The 24,381-nt window shown below is 43.1% G+C and overlaps 2 protein-coding genes across 3 annotated transcripts in view; both read right to left on the bottom strand.

Annotated features, from left to right (window-relative positions):
* Positions 1–860: 860 nt before the first annotated feature.
* LOC147900055 (putative GPI-anchored protein At4g28100) lies at positions 861–2,552 on the bottom strand. Its single transcript, XM_087377306.1, has 2 exons — positions 1,514–2,552; positions 861–1,352 (listed from the first exon to the last, which is right to left on the bottom strand). Exons 1-2 carry the CDS (start codon positions 2,303–2,305, stop codon positions 1,020–1,022), a joined length of 1,125 nt encoding a protein of 374 aa, XP_087233432.1. The 5' UTR covers positions 2,306–2,552; the 3' UTR covers positions 861–1,019.
* A 13,381-nt stretch (positions 2,553–15,933) lies between these two features.
* The window catches only part of LOC147900054 (F-box protein At5g52880-like), a 45,921-nt gene continuing 37,473 nt past the window's right edge, over positions 15,934–24,381 (bottom strand). The window contains exons 7-9 of one of the 2 annotated variants that reach the window (XM_087377603.1): positions 21,596–21,744; positions 16,472–16,619; positions 15,934–16,353 (exon numbers count right to left, since the gene is read on the bottom strand). In XM_087377603.1, the coding sequence (XP_087233729.1) occupies positions 16,283–16,353; positions 16,472–16,619; positions 21,596–21,744 (368 nt within the window). In that variant the 3' untranslated portion in view covers positions 15,934–16,282. The remainder of the gene's footprint in view (positions 16,354–16,471; positions 16,620–21,595; positions 21,745–24,381) is intronic. The other variant, XM_087377604.1, reaches the window with a different exon arrangement.

Below are 24,381 nucleotides of genomic sequence, written 5' to 3'. Positions count from 1 at the left end.
CTCATTGGCTGATTGGAAAGGATAGGTGTTACTACAATTATGTTAAAGGCCCGTCACAACACTAATTGGACTACTGGTAAGCCATCAATGGTCTATTTTGTAGAAGTGCTTCAAACCTCAATCATTGACCCCCCAAATTTTGGTGTGTCCAATGGTGAAGTGAGTTTGCAACCAAGGTGACATCTTTTGGTAGGGTGTGAAGTGGTTATGTTAGAAAAAACGTCGAGATTCATGTAAAAAACTTGGGAGGGGAGTTATGAAAAGGTGTGCTAGTATGTGTTTCTCTAGAACTTGCATGGATTTTCTCGCACTTGCATGGAATGGGGAAACGTAGCTCATATCAAAGTTCGACAAAAAGTAGTCCAACAAGGAAAACACAAAAGTCTTGGGGATCCACTCACTCACTCAATCCACTCCATCGAACGGCCATCGACCCTCCATCCGTTCATCTACTCTCTCCCTCCGACACTTCTGCTGTCTCTCAGTGCTCATCTTTGCATGCTCATTCAACGTACACGGCTTTTTTGACCCCTTTCTTGCGAATCTCTCAGCTTTTGAGCTCGTCGATTTGTGGCTCACGCATCGAGAAATAGACACCTCGTCTAACAAGCGCAGTTCTCACTGCTCAGAGTCGGTGTGTCCACAGTCACCCCAGGGCCCAGTTCCCTTTTCAGAATGCGGAATTTGGTGGCGGCCTCGAAGCTCGGACCTGTACTAGTGCACTGTGCCATGTTCTCTCTCTCTCTCTCTCTCTCTCTCTCTCTCCCTCCAAAAGATTCTTAACTTTCTGTTGTTTACGACACACTGCACAGCATGTTGTATATCATCATTTACATTAATTTCAACTCCGCAGCCACTCCGAGATCCATGCAAAACGATGAGTGAGGATATTGCTGACATTCTTACCCAAAAATTAGGAGCTGCATATAGCTCTTAGCATTAACCTTCCAGCTTTTCCTATTTAACATTTAGTTTACAACTTTTCCGCCAGCATGGGGCTGCATTGCCATATACATTGATCAAAACAAAAATGCTAAAATTGTGTGAGAGAGTAAAACAACGACGATCAGACAGCATATCCAGTTTTGGGAAGGAACGACGTGGTGTGCTCGGGAGAGTAAAATTTCCGAATAATCGAGAGCCAGCGGCATGTTGGCCGCATCCGAACTACACTTAGGTGCTTTCGTTGGACGTTCATTGAACATAAGAGCCCTGAGGACAGCAGACACTGTGGGGATGTAGAAAGTTTTGTTTGTGTCAAGCAGCCACATTAATCCGATCAGCTCACAGTGCATAGTTTCCACGGAGGAGTTGCTGACACCTGATCTCCTAGCCGATGAGCTGGTAACTTCCTGCAATGTAGCCAGCAAAAGCTCAGCAAAACTGGACTCGTAGATAGCAGGCGAGGAAAGGACTACCCACTCGCGTCGTAGCATCATATCAGCTTGGAATCACCCAATTGCAAGCCGTTGAAGACATTCAAACGAAAGGTAACGTTTATCATCAAAATTACCTTTAGAAGGGTCCTTAAACACTTTGTGCAACCTCTGTAGGAGTGATCAGTGCAATTTGCTGCCAAGCCTCGAAACAAAGACGATCCATTTGTGCTAATCACAGAAGGCACGCTGGGTGTAGTGGAGTTGCCGTTATTGTTAGGATTAGAGGGCTCTAGTGGCATATGTTCATTCGATTCAGACGGCTCAGTTGGCAATATGGAACTCACACTATTATTTAATGAAGAGGATATGGGCTGAAGAGAGGAAGAGTTGCTCTGATGATCCGAGAATGTTAGAGGACAGCTCGATACCGTAATCTCATTCAACCGGATGCCGCAGAAACAGGTTACCACATCGCAGGTATTGTTGGGCGCCGTTAGATAAAATCCACGGGACTCCAAAGCGGCTTTCATGCTCGCGATGCAGACTAATGAGTCGTCAGGAAGGAGCGGCATTCCTGGCTCTTGCGGAAGCGGCGGCTGCAGTGCAACCTTAGATCTGGCTGCCATCAGCCACGCTGCCAGAACCGGGCAACACCGTTTCCTATCCATCACGCCTACCATACAAGCCGTACTCAAGCCCCCAAGCAGCTGATCATTGAGGTCGAAAGAGCAGCTGCTGGCCTGCGATTGCACAGGAGCCGCAGGGATGGTGCTGCCGAAACCGTAAAAATCTATGTGCTGATTGAGAGCTCGGGCCGGTAAGGCTGAGGCAATCTCACGAGAGCTTTCTGAAGCAGCTGCTGGGGTCAGGGAGAGGATGCAGGAAAGCAAGAGCGAAGTAATGAAGAAGAAGGTGGAAGAAGGCATAGCTAGGAGAGAATTGGACAATATGGAGCTCGTCGCGGCCAGCTACAAATCCTCGCTAGCTACAAGCAGCTGGGAGGAGGAGATGCTAGTCGAAGGGATCAGAAGTTGAGGACGATGCAAGGCAGAAGAAGGTGATGAGGTGTTTGGGGACAAAAAGCCAGCGCACGTTGATTTGAGTGATGAAGAGTGAAGGACTGATGAGGCACCGCTCAATTGGCAGCAGCTACAACAAAACTCACGGACATCAGTGGAGTGTGTTTGTGTTTTTGTGTGTTTGTGTGTGAGTGTGTCTGTTTGCACGTGAGTCTCTTGTCGCCTATCCTCACCTGTACACCACCACTCCCATTATTCCCTTAATCAATTTCCTCTCATAACCCCACTATTCTTCGAGGTTTCTTCTCACATGAATTGTTACATCTAGCAAAAAAAAACCCTTAAATTTTGGGAAACAAGGCCTTTTAATTTGTGCTTTTGAGGTTATATTTTAGTGAAAAAAACTTGCAAAATCTTGAACAGATCTTGTAAATTTTTAAGTGCAAGGTTTTACTATTAGTACTACTCGAAAATGTTTTTGGTCAACACTCCTCGGGAGTCTGAGTCTTATTACTAGGACCAAGGCTAGGTTTACAGACGCGGTAGCCAAGCCTCATTTCGGAGGACTTCCATTGCAGTGTGACGTCATTAGGGGAGAATCTCAAAAGGGCCTCCAATTAGTGTTTCCTAATTTTAAGGGATAGAGAGTATTTTGAGGTGTACTAATGAGAGTGCTAGAAGGTGTGGGGCAATGGTATGTTGAGGTGGAGGGTGGGCAGGCCTGTAGAGAGCCCCTATTGGTTGCTCCCCTTACACTAGGGACCACTCGAACCATCCCCCCCCCCCCCATCTTAACCCATGTTTGACCCTCCTACCAAGTGCACCTCCCCCACATGAGCCCAAAACTACATTCAATGGGATGGTAGGGCCCAGATGGCGAATTTTTCTTCTCCCCTCCCTCTTTCTAGGGCCTCTGCCCCCCACTGTTCTAGTCCAGCCTGCCAAATCACTCACATTTGAACCAAATCCCACGCATTTCCCCTCTTCCCCATCTTTCTCTGCTCCCTCCTGCTCTAGCCTGCTTGCTGTAGCTCTCTCTCTCTCTCTCTCTCTCTCTCTCTCTCTCTCTCCTCTCCCTCTCATGTGCCTCTGTTGGAGCTGCTCTATCCCTCTCCTTCTCCCCCTCCTGTGCCTCTATTGCTGTTGCTCTGTCCCTCTCCTTCTCCCTCTCTCGTGCCTCTATTGTTGTTGCTCTGTCCCTCTCCTTCTCCCTCTTTTGTGCCTCTATTAAAGCTGCTCTGTCCCTCTCATGTGCCTTTGTTGTTGCTACTCTGTCCCTCTCCTTCTCCCTCTTTTGTGGCTCTGTTGGAGCTGCATTGCCTTGTGTAGGAGTCCCATTCTTGCTGTTGCAACCTCTGCAAGCATGGTGAGGAGAAAGGCTACAAGACCACGCAATGATGTGACCTCTTGTGTCTTCCACCACCAGAAATGCATTGGATGAGTGGTCCCTTGCATCTACAGCTTAAATGACTAGATAGGATGAAAGGATCGGCCAAAGGTCCACATAAGCTTCCCAAGAGCAAAAGAGGTGACATCTTGCATGAGTGGAAGGGGCACATCTTGAAGTTCAAGCTTGGGAAGAAACGATGGCTTGCAAAAGTGCAACATGTTTACATGGGAAAAGAGATGCGGCTTCCTCCATCATTCAATCAATCTAGGATACCATCACACTATGAGTCTTTCTATCTATGTAACCTTTTCACCTGTAAGTGTAATGAATCCATTTGGAAATTTTGTGTTTGGTTTCTAAGAGCTCTTATTCATGGTGGTAGATGTTTTCCCTTCGGACCTCGAGGAGTGGAAATGAGTTGAATCATTCATAGGCAAGTTCACTACGATTCATGAGGATTTAGGTAAGCAAATGCATGCCGGGGAGAAGTTGGCCTCCTTGCGAATGAAGAAGGTGTATTGGTATAATGCAACATACATCACTCCACAACGACATCATCTTGCTATGGCCGTCTGCAAACCATTGCACCACCATAACTTCAAGAGATGGATTGCAGCAATGTGGACTCGAGGACATTGCAATCGTGTAAGGACAAGATTGCAATGGATGTGGGCATGGCCATGAACTTTACATTTGGATCCAAATGGGCAAGGTTATCTTGGTTTATGCCTTTGCACATTTTTGCTTCTTTATTTCAAAATATACATATGCATAGAACAAAAACTATGTGGTCCTGCAAGCGTGTAGATGAAAATCCTCCTGAAGATTTACTTGGGATGAATTGGGGAACTAGGTCAAGCAACCAAAAGGGTGATGTGTTTCAATGTCACGCGTGTAAAGACAATGTGGTTATTAGATACCATTTGTCATGCCAAATAAAGTATTTAGCTTTCCAGTATAGGCACTGGAAGAAAACGAATGGCCGGTGGCTTCCCCTAGACTCTAATGATGAAGACAATACGGGGGTAAGTTTTTCTATTAATGTTGAAGATGGAGATGTCAAGAATGTGAATGTCACATCGCATTGGAGTCTAAGGGATGTGCGAGAACACCTATTGGTCATGGAGGACGACATGTCAGAGTCCTTCTACTTTATCTTAAATGGTGGTAAGATCAGCTGCCGTGTGGAGAAGTGCATGCATAGTGCTAATTTCATTCCTCCTACAACTTTGAAGATTGCTAACAATGTGTTTGTTGACTAGTGCAGCATTTAATTTTTTGTCTGTCAAATCCTAGTTATTGCTTTAAAAGATGATGGACAATTAAATTAAAATGTTATTTCTTTTAATGTTTTCTCCTTTCAATTCATGGTAAATGTTTTTCAAAAAATTTGGGGATTTTATAATTAATTTTAATTTTTAGGGTTTTTTTATATATTAAGGGGTAAGAGTCCTTTTTACATCACATTCTCACTTTCACATTTAGAGAGCCATAGAAACTCCCATCCTTAGAAGTTACTCCCTCCATCAATTGCTATTTGCCATGGATTCAGCTAGAACTGTGTTCCATGACTTCATCTCATGAACTACATTTGCAAATCGTGAGGAAGAGCTATTTTTAGTGTTTGATAGGACTTTAGATGTCCTAGGCACATATATGCGAGCCAAGGATGACCTCAGATCTCATCCTTTACATGCAAGATAATTTCTCAAATTTTGCCTCTACCCTTGACCACTCTTCAAAGAGATGGGTTCCCATAGATTACATAAAGTATCTATTCGTAGAGGAACCCAAGTTTGTAAAGCGCTTGGCCCGCCTTTATGACAACTTACAAGACAAAACAATCGAAGTTTAAGACATCCTAGACATAGGGATCACAGGAAATACAGGCACCAAATTCCTTTCATGGGAGATGACATTCATCTTCCTTCTCCAAGAAGGAAATTTAGAGGAAGAAGCCTCATCGTCTAGCACCCCCTCTAGTAGAACTGCTGATCTGGTCGTCCCTAGACTAGACTCGGACATCTACATGAAAGAGAGTCTTGATGATCCAATAGAGGAGATGGAAGCAGCTCAAGCATTGAGCCTACTTCAAGAGCCCCCAGTAGAGCAAGAATCTACATCGGAGACCGTTGACCCAGACTTTGAATTATGGTCCTTGTCCCCCCTCATCATCGATGGAGAAGAGTACATATTCCTTTATGACATAGAGATTCTTTTTGGACTACGAGAGGATGAGGCACTCAAAGTCCTATTGGGGTTCAATGTTGACACAAGTGTCAAAGGTCCCAGGGTTTTAGGTACCAAAGACCAGACAATGGAAGACTTTCCTTTGACGACGCTGGTTTCAATGAGGGATGCAGACATGTCCATATACAATGCACAAACCTCTCATGCAGAAGCTTCCATCTCTAACACAGGTCAAGAGAAAGCGTCCACCTCCCAAATGGAACACCTGGTTCCATCAACATTGCAAATGAGGAAGGGATAGAAGCCAATGATGCTGTAGTGGGTAAGTTCGAACAATATTTTTTATTTTGATGTTCTTTCGGTATAATTTGTTTTATCGGTCTTCTAATGTTTGTTGAATTGTTGCAGGATGCGTTTGAGCTTGATGAATTCTCATCTCGATGGGGTAATGTTCGTAGCGCATTTGGGTGAGATCATTCTTTGGCCCATTACCTTGGCAAAGTCGTAGAGCATATCATGGTCTTTCCTAGCAAATTTTCTCCTCGAGGTCCTTCGGAGCTGTTGAAGTGCAAGGCTTTGTCGTGCGCTATCGAATACTCCAACATTACTCGTAATGTTGACAAAGTCATTTTGGTACACCACCTGGCTAGCCTTTGGATCGAACATTCATGGCAGGGCATTGACGGCAACAGCTATGTCTTTGGTAGTAGGAGAGGAGGATATTAGTGCTGTTGCAACTAGATTTATATCTAGGAGTCCACTAGGGGATTCAAAGACCCCTATTCTCGATGTACTCAAACTAGCCAAGAAGAAAGATAGCCTGGGAAGGCTAAGGGGAAGGCTGATGCTCTTGGGGTTCATGCTGAGGGGAAGGCCGAGGGGAAGGCTGGGGGGAAGGCTGAGGGGAAGGCTCATGCTTAGGAGAGTTGGGGGAGGGCTCACGAGAGTACTGGGAGACCTCACAAGAGTTGGGGGAGGGCTCATGAGAGTCAAGGGAGGTGCCCTCGGACTCGGGTAGGTTTGTGTGCATAGATGCCATGGAGGTGGTGGGTAGGTTTGTGTGCACAGATGCCATGGAGGAAGCATGGAGGCGGTGTCCAGTGGGTCTAGCAGTGTTCTTCACTCTTGCCATTGAATAATGAGAGTTAGGGTTTTTTTTAATGTTTTATATAGGCGCATCATGATTTGACATCCCTTTTAATTACATTTAACGTTTCATCGTGCCCCCTGCCCCGCCCTAACCCCTCCAACCCCCCCACCCTCGTTGCCCTCCCCCCCCATTGCCCTCCCCCTACTTGCCCCGCCCACACCCATCACCCTCCCCCATCCCTCCCTCCCCCCACCCTTGCTACCACTCCACCCCTCCCCTTGCCCCACCCCCCGCCCCTCCCTTCTCTCCCCCCTCCTTTACCATGTCCCCACTTTCCCCAACGTCGTATGAGTATAAAAATTGTGGTCAAAATTAAAGAGAGTACACAAATTGTGGTCAAAATAAGCAATATATTTATTTCATATTTGTATACAATTACACCATAGCTTCTATTGGTGGTTGGACCCATCTGCTCCCTTCTCTCACTCTAGCTTGCAACAACCAATGTGCAACTCCTTGACTCCCTATGGATGCTTTCCAAGCAATATGCCTTCTATTTTTTGATACAATTTGAACTGCTTTTGCAAGTTCTAATGCCTTTGCCTTTTCAGACTTCAAAGTCCTTCCTAGTAAACATTTAAAAAACCAGTCGAACATCTCATGCAATGTATTGCTGCGACTGACACCACCACCATGCCTTGAGTTCTTGAAGTAGGCTACCTTCGCTCTATAGTGTGACTTCTCCATGCCTTGTGTATTCCAAATGGACAAAGGGCCCCAATTTTGTACAAACCATGGTCCGTGTGCATAGAGAATATAGTGAAAACATGATGAGAATCATTTCAGCAGACAAAAATTGTTTATAAAGCAAGTGCTAAATATATGATGGTGCCAAGATTACTATGTAATGCATAATGTGTGACTCCCCCCATGCTTTCACCATTAATTGCATAAACTCTTTCACAGCCATCCTGAACCTTTCATAATACATCTCATCGATTTGAACCTGGCAAAGCAATTTTATCAATGCATCTACCTTTGTCCATACTTTAGCTCTCAAAGTTGCTACTTGAGGATGAGAAGCCTTATTGGTCATGCATTCACACAATGCTTTCTAGTATTCCCAACCCAAACTACTTTGAGACAATGTATGTTTGTCTTTGTTGAGATTGTGGTTTGATAGGAATCTCCTTGCCTTCCCTCCACCCATGGACCAAGAAACTCTATGTGGAATTTGGTGTTATAACTATGGTTTCCCAAGGCCAAGGATGAGGTGGATGTTGCTACTCCAAGAGTTCACCTTTACTATAATTCATAAGCTAAGAACTCAATACAAGGTAAAATATTTGTCAAGGATGGAGTCACAAGTACCCTCCATTTCCAATCTTGTCTTTGGCAAATCAATTTCTTATGGGATCCAGAGAGGCTAGATGGCTGAAGATCTAATGAAAAATAGGACATGGCGGGATGGCAGTGATGGGGATTGTAGCGGAGGATGGTTTGGAGTGTGTTAGGAGGGAGTGGGGCTATGAGATCTAGGTGGAATATAAGATTTTGTGCACGGAGTGCATCGAAGTGCATTTGGAGTGTTTGGGGGATAGTGTGTGGTGCAAGTGTGTATGTGGCTAATTGTGCAAAGACCTCCCTGTACATCCAAAATTCTTGTTGCTCACTGTCTTCTAACCTTGAGACTTCTAGGAGACCTGGGGTACACTGCCGCTCATTCTGCTCCTGCAGGGACACTGTCAATGCTCGTTCCTGTGCCAAGAGATCCTGTAATGTTTGGATCTGGTGAACTTTGTAGTTCTCTTGAGTCTTGATGTGTTGTGCATCAACCTACACCTTTTGCTCTAATGCTCCTCAGCTTTTGTTTGGTACTCCTCTACTCTATCTAGTGTCATTTGCCCTCTGGCTTGGGTGGTGACCATCATGGTGTGGATGTCATGTGTGGAGAGCTGTGCCTGGAGGAGGGTTGCTAAGAGTTGTGAGGCTTGTTCTTGCCTCCTCTAGAGAATTGTATGTTCCACCTGTGGGAGTTGTGCCATTTCTTTGAATAAGTTCTACTCTATCTGGTCAGCATGAGAGAGCTATTCAACTGTCACATGTGGCTATAGCCACTTGGTGCTCGATAGTGGGGTGCACTACAAAACTCTAGAGCCTCTGTGAGGCTTGTCCATGGAGAGGAGAAGGTGTCGGTGACAAAGGAGGTGGTCTCTTGAGGATGGTCCATTGTTGAGGCCGAGACCTGGGCGCAGCCACTGGGGCGTAGCCAGGGTTATCAGAATAGCTTGGGCTCCTATGTGGAGACCAATCATGACTGTCTTCTTGTCACATGGGAGGTCATCCACCAAGAGACCACTTTGTAGTTCTCCTGAGTCCTGACGCGTTGTGCATCAACCTGCACCTTTTGCTCTAATGCTCCTCAGCTTTTGTTTGGTACTCCTCTACTCTATCTGTGGCTTGGGTGGCAACCACCATGGTGTGGATGTCATGTGCGAAGAGCTGTGCCTGGAGGAGGGTTGCTAAGAGTTGTGAGGCTTGTTCTTGCCTCCTCTAGAGAATTGTATGTGCCACCTGTGGGAGCCGTGCCATTGCTTCAAATAAGTTCTACTCTATCTAGTTGGCATGAGAGAGCTGTTCAACTATCACATGTGGCTATAGCCACTTGGTGCCCAATAGTGGGGTGCACTGTAAAATTGTAGAGCCTCTGTGAGGCTTGCCCATGGAGAGGAGGAGGTGTCGGTGACAAAGGAGGTGGTCTCTTGAGGATGGTCCATTGTTGAAGTCGATACCTGGGGTTATCGGAATAGCTTGGGCTCTTGGGTGGAGACCAATCATGACTGTCTCATCACATGGGAGGTCATCCACCAAGATGGGCTCTTGTTGTACCCTTTTGCCCTTGTCTTGATTATCCGCTTGCTCAAGTCGTAGTTAATGGCTTAGGAATGCCTGCATTTGGCAATCCTCGTATTGCGCAAGCAACTGACTTGGGTCTGGTTGCACAAGATGACTGGCCAGAGCAGCACTGGGCTCTGTTCTTGCTCGCTTTGGCTTGACCTCTTATTCTTCTTGCTCTACTACTGCCGGTCCCGTGGCTAACTTTTTGGCCAACCCATAGCCAATAGGCGAATGCTATTGCATCATGTGGTAGAGAATTGGCATGTATAGCATCGGATTGCTGATGACCTCTCCATGTGTTTTGAGGTCCTCCCACTTTGATCACAGAAGTAATCTTCCTTGTTCGTGACTTGGGATTCTGCTAGTCGCAACAAAATATTCAGCATGATTGAGTGGTGGTGGTCGATGTGCCTTACTTGTGTCAACCAAGGGCCCTTGTTATGTCTTTCCACCTCCGGCTTGATAATCTCTATGAAAAGGATGCACCCTTTGCTTTTCTAGTGGATGGTAGTGGTAGATTTTGTTGAGAGCCTCGTGCATCTTCTTCTTCATTGCATACTTGTCACTGACGATAGGCAGGCTAGCCCATACCACATTTTGATTGAGGTGGTAGAAGTGGGGATTGCCCATTGTATCTCAAAGAATGCCCACATTTATGTTGGAGCCTCATGTCCAAGTGGCACGAAAGGCGATCGGCCACCATTGAGCTCAGACCTTGCCACTACTAGTGTGCCTTGCACTACCAGCTCCTTTAGTGCCACATAAGCTACTATTGTGTGGTAGTGGAGGGTATAATCATGCCCCTTGTATGTATAGTGAGAGTGGATGGCACATTCATCTAGTTGTTGGAGCCATGCCTCCCCAAGTGGCAAGTGCATTTGTGAGCGCACGACTTTGTACTCTCCTTGTGTGGGAGTCGAGGTGCGCTTTCTTGACGTCTTTAAGGGGGATGTGCCTATTTTTGTAAGACCCTCCTGGGTGGCCTGTTGCATAGATACTTCCTCCTTTGCTTGTAAATCCTCAACTAGAAATTCAGAGGGCATGCGGATTGTGGCCGAGGGTGTACTTTGTGAGTTGGAGGGACCGGTGGCCTGCGGAATAGGAGGTCAAGCTCCGTCTCAAACTCAAAGAATTCATCCTCTGGATACATGGGGAAGAATGAGGGCAACCGAGTGATGAGGGAATCGGTGGAAGAGGAAGAGTTTGAGGACATAAACCGATTGCTGGATTGTTGTGTGGAAGAGAGCAAGGAGTTGTGAGAATTTTGATAGAATTTGGATAGAGTCTAGGGGAAATTGCTATGGCAATGACCCGATGGGATAGGGCTCCTTTATATAGATTTTGCTATCCCCACGATCTACGGGATGGCATAAGGTGACAGTCGCTGGGATCTATGGATGGCGACGGTCGACAAGATATGGTTATGGTGACGATTGGGGGGATATTATTATGGCAGTGACCGATGGGGTATTGTTATGGCAGTGACCATTGTGATAATCGAATGATGGAGGTCAACAAGATTTATGGATGGCGATGGTGGGTGGGATACAGTTATGGTAATGAATGGCAGGGTACTGTTATGGCAGCACCATGATAATCAGATGGCAATGGTCGACGAGATCTATGGACGGCAACGGTCAACACCTCAAGTATGTCTTAGCTACCCTCATATTTTACCCAACTTCTCTGACTGGTCAAATATCTACTTGAAAACTCCCTCATAGAGGTAGAGATGTATTTCCAGCACATTAAATAGCTCTACCAACCCTCCTATGAGAAATGCATTCTAAAATGAACCAACAGGAAATTGGTTGAATGAGTTGTGAGCTGCCTTAGTATGTGCACATAGAAAATACTCCTCCTTGGTTACAACACCATTGATATGGCAAACTCACAGGAAACTTTGCAAGTGATTGTAAAGGTCTTCATCTTCATTCCCCTTAAAATACCAAAATTTTCTTTGATTGGAGCAACTAGTTTGACTTTAACAATAGGAGACTTGGGGTTTCTCTACTACTTCCTCAGCTTTGGGGTCATCTTCATGGTGGTGGTGACATTCCCTTGTGTGTACATGCTCATGGTGGCAACATCCCTTTGTAGATGAAGGCATTGGCACTCGTGCTAACCACTAGAACCTTTAGTAATGCTGACCTCAGTCATTGATGGTGTATATGGCTGCACCCCTGTATTGGTACAACACTCAATGTTTGGTTCATTGATAGTGGACTAACTATCCCTCATCCCAATAGTGACTGTTGTCATTATGCCCTGTTTCTAGGATTATGCTTTGAGTCTTGCTCATAAGCTCGGCTATGACTATGTTTAGTTTCCCACCCTTTTTCCTTTGACACATGTATAGAGCTCTATTTTTGTCCCTAGTTGGAATATGTCCAGCTTTAGAACTAGATTTGTAGTTTTGGCTTGGAGAATTGTTCTCATAGCTTGGTTTGTGTCATGACCATTGATGCTCATTTTCACTCACCCCGCTAACTCAAAACACTCAGGTTAGTTCCCAACCTGGTGCTGTGCCTCATGAAGATGCTTGCTCTTGCAATCCTAAGGTAAGGATGCTCAGGTGCAAATAGATGCCAACAAATAATACTCGGAGGTTGGGGTTAGCTAACAGGAAAGAACTGCGTGATGATGGGGAAAAACCGAGTTATTATCCACACTTAACACTTAATGAAACACAAAAAGTGGAAAACCAAGAAGAGAGACTATTGCTCATTCATTCAATCAGAATCATCATGTACAACCAAGCCACCTTAGCTTGCAACAATGAACACTCCCTAACCTATCAACCTAAGTCGGAGGAGGAGACCTCAACACACTGCTCTCTCATCCTTCCCTGCCTATTACAACTTAACTTCTACCTAAGAACTACCTTCCATTTTAGCATGCACTCAGTGCGCTCGCTACTACTCGATAGGTTGATACCCCAAAATCATCGACACCCATTGTTGCAAAACGGTGCTTGACTGCCGCTCTTGCTATCCATGCTTGATGCTTGATGATCGAGTACTAGTTGGCCTGACTGAGGGTCAACATCTTGCCTCGGCTATCCTTGCCCATGTCCTCATGAAATGGTAGGGACTAGGAATTGTTTAAAGGCAAATGCTCGTGGATTGAATCCTTGGAGTCAGCAACGCGTTCATTGATTGGACGATCATGGCCAGACCAGTGGTTGAGAAGGCATGGCTTGATCTATAGGTGGTGGTCGAGGAGGGGAACGTGCTAGTTCAAAATAGCGCCCCCTTGTCCGTATGTAGTACTGTCCACTCAGAATGAGTCTCCTTATTAGAATGTAATAATAAGAGTGTTTGGGCTGTGACCCTTTCTGGCCCCTTCTCCTACGAAATCCTTCCCTTGACTGAGGAACATGGGTTTGAGGTTCCAGCTTGCTCTTTCGGAGTGGACTGTTGTTGGCCACCCGCTGAACCACTAGCTCCATCATGATCTGGTGGTTGTCTACAATGTAGGCAATCGAGGTGTTCATCGGGTTGCTAGAGTTGCTCATACCTCTCCATCTTTACTTGAAGCTATGCATTGTCCTCATGTAGTGTCTCCCCTTGTGTGACCTCCTCCCTCGAGCGCACATTTTCTTGCTCAAGCGCCTTTGGTCTACCTATTGTTGCTTTTGTCCAATGCATTAATTAACACTCTTTACACAGCAATGGACACCACAATGCCATGTGCCTTGTTTTGTTAGGTCCTTCCGAATTGCTATACTTTGTTTGGAGATCGGATGGTGCACAATAGCATCTCATTGTCCTGCAAAAGCTATTTTTTGGTGGTGGCTGTATGCCAGAGCATCTTGTCATGGAATGCAATAGTAGCCCACTTGTATTTTGTTACTTTCCAAAGGGGATCACAGTTGCTATCCAAAAATGCTTGCTAAACCCATATGTTGTGGGTAGGCATATCTACCCATTCTTACTCTGTAAAGAAGAATGGCCAAGGGGGAGTCACTCCTATAGGAGCTCGTACATGTTCTAGGAGTGACCAAGTGTATTCATCATAGAGATAAACTCTTCTATCAAAATGTGTCTCTTCCCTAAAGCAAAATTATGGGCAAGCTTTGTCTCTTTCTCCCCAAGTCAAAGGGGGGGGGGGGGCGAGATGTTTAAGTGTTGTCATTAACATGTTTGTTTGTCCACCTAAGACTTGGAATCCAATAGAAACAGTGTTTGTGTAGTGGAATGGTCTTCAAATGCCAAATATTCCTTGCTTAAATGCGGGGTGCCCTTTACTAAGCTCATTGCAATGGACAAACTAAAGTGGTGAATAGAAGTTTAGGAAGTAAGCTAAGACATTAGGAAGACATTCAAAGTTTTGGGATACATAGTTGGTACAAGGTGAATTTGTCTCTAGTAGTAAAGATTGTATTGCAAGTATGACTGTAGCAAAGATCTTTGCCTATAGTAGGAATTAACAAAGTGTAGAAGAGAAAATTTTGAAATCTAAGGATTTTGCAAGCAAGAGAAGAAGAGAATTTGGAGGAGATATTGTATGAGATTACTTGGGCAAAGAAAGATATCTAGAAGGTGAGTGTAATAAGCTTGCAAAGAGAAAGATTGGCCCTTGCAATTTGAAGAATAGTGGACCAAATGCTTATATGATAGAGCTATCTCCAAACATGAAAATCAATCCTATTTTCAATGTTGCAAACTTATATGATTGTCATGGAAGGGATAAACTAAACAAGGACCAACAAAGTTTAGTGTGGAATATCTAGGAGAAATCACCTTAGTGGGGAATTAACAAAGTGTAGCAACCACCTCCACATCTCTCTGTCGATTCTAAGAGAGAGAGAGAGAGAGAGAGAGAATGGTGATGCATTGAGAGAGAGCTTTATGTATATTGATTGTTGTGATGCTAAGGGAGAGTCAGATATGGTAAGGAAGAGCGTCAACAATCGAACCATCCATTAGGCCATTCCTCCCATCTAAATTAACCAACACATCGTCTCCAAAATGATGACTTAGTAATATCGAGAAGATTTTTTTTTCAAAATCCTAGTCAATCTTTCTTCTTTTGTAGCATTTAAAAAAGAAAAATCTAATTTGCTTAGTTATGTCCATGTCCTATGCATGACTATGTATTGATTTTGACTACAAGTTTGATCTTGTTTACTCTTTTGTATTGCTCTCTCTTTCTAGAAAGTTCATAATATTATATTCTAACATTTTGAGAATAAATTGCACATTTGGTGAATTTTGGTGTCACTAAAATTCAAGAGACTCTTGATGTGAGCGAAGTGAGCAAAAAAGGATATAAATGCTTCAATTTTTAAAGTTGTGTCATCAATATTAAAAGATCAACGGATAAAACGTGTGCTGTTACCAACACCAGCACAAGTGTGGAAGGAATGAGGTCTTCTCAACCAAGAAATTGATAAGTTCATTGGACAATATTTTCATTCGAAAGTGTATATGAAAGTGAAAAGGGAAGCGCTACATATAATGCTTGGAATAATATTTTTGTAGATCTTGAACAATTGAAGAGACTAATGGTTGAGTTCTACAATATCACATATGTGCAATTGATGCAAGTATGAAAAATCCCCATGTCTTTATTGCATGTATTCAAAAGTGGAAATTAAGCCCTAAAGAAACACAAAAGTAAAGGAAAGCCAAGAATAAAGCAAGATGTGATGACCAAATTAAAGACCATTACTTGCAATCATAGTCGTTACAAACCCTTAATGACTCCAAGGGAGAATCCAAGAAAAGCCTAGCAATTCGAGCTGAATCCATCTACTGATCGGAACAAAATGAGTTCTAGATCAAAGAGGAAAACTATCAATGGGACAATGGTGTCATGAGTTGTGTTGGCCTTGATCGTGACATTAATAAGCCAAATAAACTGAAGAAAATGGTGAGCAGGTTAAATGGGAAACCTATCAATGGGCCAATGGTGTCACGAGTTGTGTTGGCCCTGATCGTGACATTAATGAGCCAAAAAAATATTTTGAAACATTACATTGCAAAGAGTCTATTTTTTGTGATGCGTCAGAAATATGCCCTCATTGAGAAGCTGATTTCCACATTGTTTATGTTTGAAGAATGAAAAACAGATTGAAAAATTTTTCCTTTGATAAAGAGTCCACATCCTTCTCAAAAAGTAAATTGACTATATTAATGAAGCGCTATGTTCTGTATATACAAGATCAATGTTAGACAGTTTTAGCTGACATCATATTACGGCTGCTGCTCTGGTCAAGTCTGTTTTGAGGAAACCCACAAATAAAAACCACTTTCCCGAGGACTTCTGCTGTTTCTGAGCCACTAACAGGACTTTCACAATGCACTCAGCCTCAACTGATTTGCAGTCCACTCACCTTCTCCAACACTGCTGAAAATTGTCCCTCCCCAATCTTCGGTGATTCTACAACGTATGAAGTGAAGTTAGCAGGAACAGTTTTTATGCCAGCATGTTCAATAGTGATCAACCTGAGTATCACCAAATAGTATACCCTACTAGGGTGTCATGTGATATGCCTTACCAGCAATAGTCTCAGACTGAAGTTTAGGAAATGCCCATAGCTTGGAAACCCGCTTGTGTCCAACTTTAGAGGCATCATTTTCAGAGTCACTGTCGCTGCTTGATGATGAGCTCAATGTCGAACTGTCCTTGAGCACGAAGTGTAAAACCTGAAACAATAGTACAGATTAGATTTCATCTTGCTGATTGGAAAATAATCCTTGAAATTGTACAAACAGGTGTGGCTTTGAAATTGTGTGTGAGGACCATGCAGTGCCTGAACAAGTTGGTATTCCACAGCCTCAGTTAAGTGCCGATACCCTTTTCCATGGTGTAACAGCCAGCATTCCTGCTGTGCTGACTGCTGCTTTGCCAATTCCTCGCCCCTGCACTTCACGTAGCCAGTTCTTCCAGAAAAAACGAATTTAATAACCTACGTGCACTCACTGTACTGTCAGCTCTTTGCATGTATGAAGCCCCTATAGCAGGCAGTGCTGTGCCATCTCATCCTTCATGACCTTGCTAATCATGGGATGTTTTCACATCTCATGAAAACCCATGAACAGAATGTAAGCTCACATAGTGCTCGACTAGCATACTACAACAGAGTTTCTGTCAAAGAGGGAGGATTTTGCCTTTGGTCCAAGGGTATAGCGGATGCATAGCATATGTATCAGGAAAGATGTCCACCCATTATGGGTACTTTATTGTGTCCTACAAGGCACCAAAGCATATGGCAGGAAAGAGGCAACCAATTATAAGGACAATGTCCGTCATTTGGTAAAGGCCTCTGAGATTTATTGCGGATAAAATTGTGAAGAAGGTATGCCACAAAATCTTAAACGGTGAATGTTTCTTTGGGAAGAGTGATAAGCGTAGCCACATCAAGGAAAGTCAACCACCTACTCAAGGTTTGCGCTAATGACCCAAGATGCTTTTACTTGAGAAGTGGCAAACTATTTGCATGATGTTTTAGAAGCATTAAGCAGGAAAACTTGAGCAAATATGGGCTCAAGGATAGATCTTCAGACCTATGTGGACAAGCTGATCCCATATTATGATCCACATCCTTAGGTTAGGATATCCAGCTACCCATGTGTTCCACAAAGACCTTGTTGCTCTGCTCTTTGAGAAGGACAGGAGAAACAAGGATGATCTTAGCACAACCTCAGATGTTGACAAAGCCTTTGTCACCACAAACGCCAAGTGGAAGAAAGGTAAAAGGACCCAGTGAAAATATTGTAAGAAGTTGGGGCCAGCTGCTTCACAAAGATCGAAAAAAGAGCAAGAGAAGCATCATGCTAATCTTGCAGTTGAAGACGAGGCAAAGGAATCCCTGCGACAGAAGAAATTCACGCTGCTCTACGCCCCAACTAAACTTAATGAGAATGATGATCCTTATGACAAATCTTGGGCTTTTCGAGTTGTCATTTTTGTGCGTGAGTCAATTAAAAATACAAGAAATCCTAGGAAAGAGCGATGTTGCTTCACTGTCTGAGGTATAGGCCAAGTCAGAACCTTTTGAATATGATCTTCATCAATGCAAACATGTTCGCGAGAAATCTTGTGTCCTAAGTAAATGATCTGTTTCATAAAGAAATCACATTTACTAAGCTTAGCATAAACCTATTCTGTCTTAATAGAATTAAGACGATCCTGAGATGACCAATATGGTCCTCTAAAGTCTTGTTGTAAACTGAGATATCATCCAAGGACACACAACAACAAACTTGCCCAGGTACTCTTGGAACAAGTCATTCATCATCTGCTAGAAGATTGCGGGAGCATTGGTCAATCCAAAAGGTAATACGAGAAACTCGTAATGACCATACCTAGTCCAAAAGGCTGTCCTTTCAATATGTTTCACATAAATACGGCTGGTGATATCCAGTACCTAAATCAATCTTAGTGGAATACTTCGCTCCAGCCAATCTGTCAATTAAGTCATGATACTTATTCTTACTTGTTACTTTATTTAATCTTTTATAGTCCACACACATTCTCCATGAGCCATCTTTCTTTTTTCTCAGAAGAACGGCAGCACCCCAGGGTGACTTGCTTAGGCGTATATACCCCAACTTCAAATAATTTTAAAGTTGCTGAGCTAACTCGTCCTCCTCTAACTGGCTCATCCTATAAGGTGGTACACTGATAGGTTGAGCACCTAGGACTAAATCTGTGCGATGACCCACTGCCCTTTTTGGAGGTAACCCTTCCGGCAGCTGTTCGGAAAATGCATCATTAAAATCGTTTAACTTCTTTAATTAAAGATGTTCAACCACAATTGAATCATCGGTACCAGACACAGATATAATTATCTAAGTGCATAACAAGTCTCCAAAATATCCTCGTAGGCTTGAACCTTGATTGGAAGGCGATTCACCTTGTGATCCCAAAGCTAGAAGCTGCACCTCATAGGTATGATCACTAGGTGCGTAGTCAACTGTAGTTTCTGTACAAGTTTGTGGTCGACAAAATTGCAAGAACTAGCTTGGTCAAAAAGAATACGAATCCGTGTCCCTTTGATCTCTCCATAAGCTCGGTAGAGATCATGAGGGCCAAACAGTGAATTATTAAAAGAACAATCACAAGAATGAGGGCGTGTGAGGAAATTAACAAAAATACGTGTCAAAGTAGTCTGAGAGGCTATCTTTGACTTGGGAGATTGTCCCGATTTGAGCTTTGGTAGCGGTCCTTGTGAGGTTCCTTGCTTCTTCAGACAATCCACCCGAGTGTGTCCACACTCCTCACAAATAAAACATCACCCTTCCTTCCGAAGCCAAAGCGGTCGAAGGAAGCACTCCTTGCTGCCTTTAGTCGGTTTTAGCTTTTTCTGAGAAGGTGCATCAGAAAATTTCTCTTCTCCCAAGCTAGAAGCTGGATGAAAGAACTTTCTTTTGTTCTTTCGTTACATCTCAGTCGTATGTCTTATTGGTTGAGGCCATTGTATCATCATATATGCACGCAAAACGAATGGCCTCCTTCAAGGTAGAGCTTTTGTTATTCTTCACCTAAAACCTATATGAATCGGGTAATCGAACTACGAAGAAACCCAACGGGCTAATAGGATCCATCTTTGTAATACGAGTCTGTCGATCCCTGAATTTTTGTAGGTATGTCTTGAAAGTCAGATCCTGCTTGGTCACATCAGAAGGTTGCATATCTTTTCACCAAGGCCCTATCCAAAGTAAAGTTTGAAGCTTTCCGTAAAGCTTTTGGGCTTACTCCTTTAGTGATTGAGACCATTCCTTGTACACCAAGACATTGCCACTGCTAGGGGTTGTTGAAAATATTGTAATATCTAAAAAATGGCCAATGCATTAATTAGTTAGGAGGGTTAGGGGCACTTTTTCCTTCTAAGTTTTTCCCCCCTAACCACAATTAGTAGTTGAGTTAGTGGTTGAGTAATTTTTAACTCACACTAGGGTTTTGTTACATTGACAACAATTTTGTACTTGATTCTAGCAACTTCAATTCAGCTTAGCTCCACATTTTTACTGTCCCCTCCAATTCTCACACTTCCATAAGTTCGATTATTTTCTTCCACGATTTTTGGGGATTATTTTCTTCCACGATTTTTGGGGCCTTGTTTGATATTTATCAGAGACTTATCCCTTGTCCTGAATAAACTTGGATGCCTTTTCCCATATGCAAAAAAGGGCTCTCTTTTAAAGATGCATGTTGTTATTGTAAGTGGGGGCTTATGGAGGTGCAAACTTGCAAGCTGCCATGAATACTTTCCCTCATGATCCTTATGTCTCACTAGAGAAATTAATTATGCGGATCCTTTTTCAAGACCTTACTGAATCATCCTATCTTTCCCTAATGTAGCAGGCAATATGAAGGCCTTTGCATGCCCTCATATTTTTGGAATTTCATTACCTAGGTGTTAGCATATTTCTAGTGCTAGATATACATGAACTTACATTCCAGCCTCATCTCAAGTTAGGGTCTTGTCTATAGACCAACCTTCCTTATTCCATATCTATATCCTCAATCTATGCAGTCCCTAAGCCCTATCAAAATTTCCCTTTACATTGTGTATTACCCTACTCTTCCATCTTTAATAAATGCAACCTTCCCTTGTTTGCACTCCACAATATCTCTTCCTTTACCACAATAATTGGTCCTTCAAACTATAAAACCCTCTTTGTTTCAGCTCCTTGAATCTTAACTATAAGGTGCCTTAGGCTTTTCCCACTTCTATCCCACCCTTCAAAAATTTTGTCACCACACCTCAAATATGAGCAATTGGTGCTGCAGAAGAATTCGTCAAGCATCTCATCAAGTTTCTCTTGTTTCTTTTATTATACCTAATATTGATAGCTCTTTCTTTATCTTACATTCTTCCTCAATAATTCATTCATCTAACTGCTCAATACACTGTCAAGTGTCAAAATAATCTTCCTTCTATGTGATCTTGCACTTTATAGTCCTTATCTAGGCATGTCTAGTTTATGAGATTTTAAATTTACAGTCTCAATTTTTGTGTATCTCAAGTAACCTTTCACTTTAATGCATCTATTTTTTGACATATTTCATTTAGTGCACCTCGCAACCCTTTATCCTCCTCTCAATTCCACATTCTTCCTTCTAAAATGCATACTTTCTTGGGGCAAGGGTTACAATGTAAGATAGTATCCCTGAAGCGCTAGATTTCTCTCCAATTGCATTTGTTATTAATGCATAGTAAGTACATTCATTGTCCATAGAACGCGGTTGTTTGCAGGTTGTATAATATATTTGTTTAGTCGAATTGCTATTACAAAAACCACAATAATAGCCAAGGAGACAAAACAAAAGAGTAAAAGATTCAAATTAAAATATTTAACACTAAATTCACCAGAAAACAATTTGTACCTAGGACTAGAAAAAAAAAATTCTCCCCACTTCGATGTTGAACACATGCTCGATGATACTAACCTACCTAGATCCAAAATCCCAAAGAGGCGACGATTATGGTATATAATAGAGCAATTTTTTCCATTTCTTCTCTTGAAAAGATTAGATGATAGTGTCACAAAATGATTTTTCTCACCAATCATTGCTACTCAATGCATTCATATTATGTTTTGACACTTTTTATCCAACATAACTTATTGAACTCCCTTGCCAAAAGGTAAGAGCAAATAGATCAAGGGATTACTTGAAATGGCACCATTGGCATCATCCTATGATGCCGACTTTGAGATAGTGAACAAACCGGAGCAACCTTGCATGAATCCTCCAGCCATAGAAAAGAATCACATGTCGTGCAAAAAGCTCTATTGGACATAAACCAACGTAGAGGATGTTCTGGTCAAAATTAGCACACTTATGAGATTCACAAGATAGGGTTTTTATGTAGTAACAAATAAGCCACAAAACATTAAAGAGACTCTCTCTCTCTCTCTCTCTCTCTCTCCACACCACTCTTTTTGGAAACACGGAAGCCCACACATGCACAACCCTAGGGCTCAAGTGTGACATGGTAATCAGCCCAAATGAAAGACACATACTGAAATACTTCAAGATCACAGGGGCGACTATGAAATCTACAAGACCCTCTCCCTCCGAATAGAAGGGACAAGACCCACTCTACACGAAACCACAAACATGTGACACACACCCCACGTCTGAAGATGAACAGTAAAGGCCCATGTTTGTAATAAGGAATTAGAGAAATCAATCTCAAGGGCAAATGCCTTGCACCTACGATGAGATGGACAAATGTCTGACAGAATTACTGCCCACAAATGCTTTCCAAATGCTTTCCAAAGGGCAAGGGAGGAGGATTGCTCACTAGTACAACCAAGAGTGCAAAACACCAAATGGAAGACAATATCAGAATCTTAAAATAGTGATTGGCCAATGTTATGTAATAAGGGGATAGACTTTTTGCCTTTATTAGGGTTTCCCCCCCAACCTCAGTTAGAAGTTGAGTTTGTGGGTGGGTTAGTCACCACACAATGTTTTGACCCTAGTTAGGGTCCATCCTAGGCTTTTGTCTATATGACTACCCTAGTCCTGTACTTCATTCTTGTTGCTGCAATTTCAGTTCAGCTTCATTGTCTCGCGTACTCTCGCTTCTGTATCCCACATTTGGTACCAAAACAGGTTACCAACACCTCCCCCACACCCGTGGAGCAATTCTATGGCATAAAACCAACTTTTATCGCAAAGAAAGTGGAGCCAGATCTCGCTTTTGCAAACAGCAGCCCGTTTTTCAACTTCTAAGAGCTCCTAGAGCCTCTCCTTGCATAGGCGACTGCTCCTACAAGCCTGGACTACTTTTTCGAAACAGTTTCCTTGGTAGTCAACTGGTTTTAACCTTGTTTGGAGCTGTTTTTTGACATGCAACAGCTTTGAATATCTGCTTCAGCCCTCTAGTGGTTTTTTGAAGTGGGTTGAACCTGTTTTTGTTCTTCTGAAGGCTGTTCTCAGACTGTTCCAACTGTTTTCTCACTACTGCATGCATTCCAAGGCAACATCGAACCTGTTTTTGCTACTCTGGAGGCTCTCTACAACTGTACGAGCTGTTTTTTAGATTCCACAGAGGAACCTGTTTTCTGACGGGCTGAGGCTGGTTTTGTTGATCACACCTCATTTGGAAGGGTTTTTGGAGCTAGTTGCATATTTTTATGAAAGACACTCAGTTTTGCCTTAGGTTGGAGCTGGTTCATCTCTGTTGTCACATGCACCCCTGCACTTGGGTGTAATGCAACACGTTGGCTACATCAACAAGTGCTTACAGATTCCTAATAGGCGATTTTGTCGTATGCCGCATGTAACAGAGGTTGCCACGTGGCATCCTAGGAGGTAATCCCATATGCAATATTGTTTTGTACTCACCTGGGCCATACCTATATAAGGGCCCTAGTTGTACTTGGCATTTATTCATGATTTGTACTTCATTACTGAAATAGAATACACAGCAACAATTCCATTACTCAGCTGAATTCTAATAAGGATTGATTCCTCCTGTCCTTGTGCAGCCCCTCACAAGTCTCTGTTGTAGGTCCAACCCATGACCTTCCACTCCTACCTTTTTTCCTAAAACATAAGGTACTTCACTACTCTAACTTTCCTGCATATTCTACCAATTTAGTGGTGTTTACTGTCAATTAGGAGCAGTCCTGTTGCATTGGTTTCAGAGCACTTTTCGTTGGAATTTGTGGGAAATTTTTGCCCAATCACCTTGAAAATTGGAGCATCTACTCTTGAGCCTAGGGCCTACCTCTGTGCAAAAATTCAGCACCAGAAATGCTCTCTGTTGGCACCTGCCACATGGCAGGCTCTGGGAAACCCTGATTTTCCAAGTGCTCAGAATTTGGGGCTTCTTGCATCAGTGGAAAGCTCTTGCTTCCCTGATCATTTCTATGTACGAGAATCCTAAAATGGTGGAGGATTGAGTCAACATTGAAGGGGTTTTCTCTCTGGCGCAAGAAAGTGAAGAAAGTGACGATCTGCTGTTTTCCTGCACCAAATTAAGTCATTCTTGGCTTGATCTGTTCGCCCTAATCTCCTAAGGCTGCTCCTGAAGTCTGGTGGTGATTCTAGACTGTTTGGAGGAGTTATGAGCAATTTCGACTGGCTGGCATGGAAGAACTGCTGCGAATTTCAGATGTACAGCTCCATTTCGGGTCAGCTTTAGTGCATATGGTCGCCCAACTCCATGGATGCAACTGATAAAGTTTGATATTGATCTGATTTTTGTTACTGAGAAATTCGAAATTCAGTTGCAACAGCTAGCATAGGATTGTTATTTGCCAAAAGTTCTAGGCAATTTCTTGCAATCCAGGTGTAATGTACTCTTGATTGGCTCTATGGTTCATTCTTAGCGTAAGGATCGCCTAATCAAGTGGGAAATTTCAAGTTTTCTCTCAGAAAGTTGACCTGCGAAATTAGGGCAAGACTAGCATTTGGGGCTCAAATGATGATGATGATGATGGG

This window comes from Dipteris shenzhenensis, chromosome 7, assembly GCF_047967505.1.
Source record: "Dipteris shenzhenensis isolate YYH24624 ecotype China chromosome 7, Dip_SZ_1.0, whole genome shotgun sequence".
Taxonomy (NCBI): domain Eukaryota; kingdom Viridiplantae; phylum Streptophyta; class Polypodiopsida; order Gleicheniales; family Dipteridaceae; genus Dipteris; species Dipteris shenzhenensis.
This window is presented reverse-complemented; position numbering and strand designations above follow the sequence as displayed.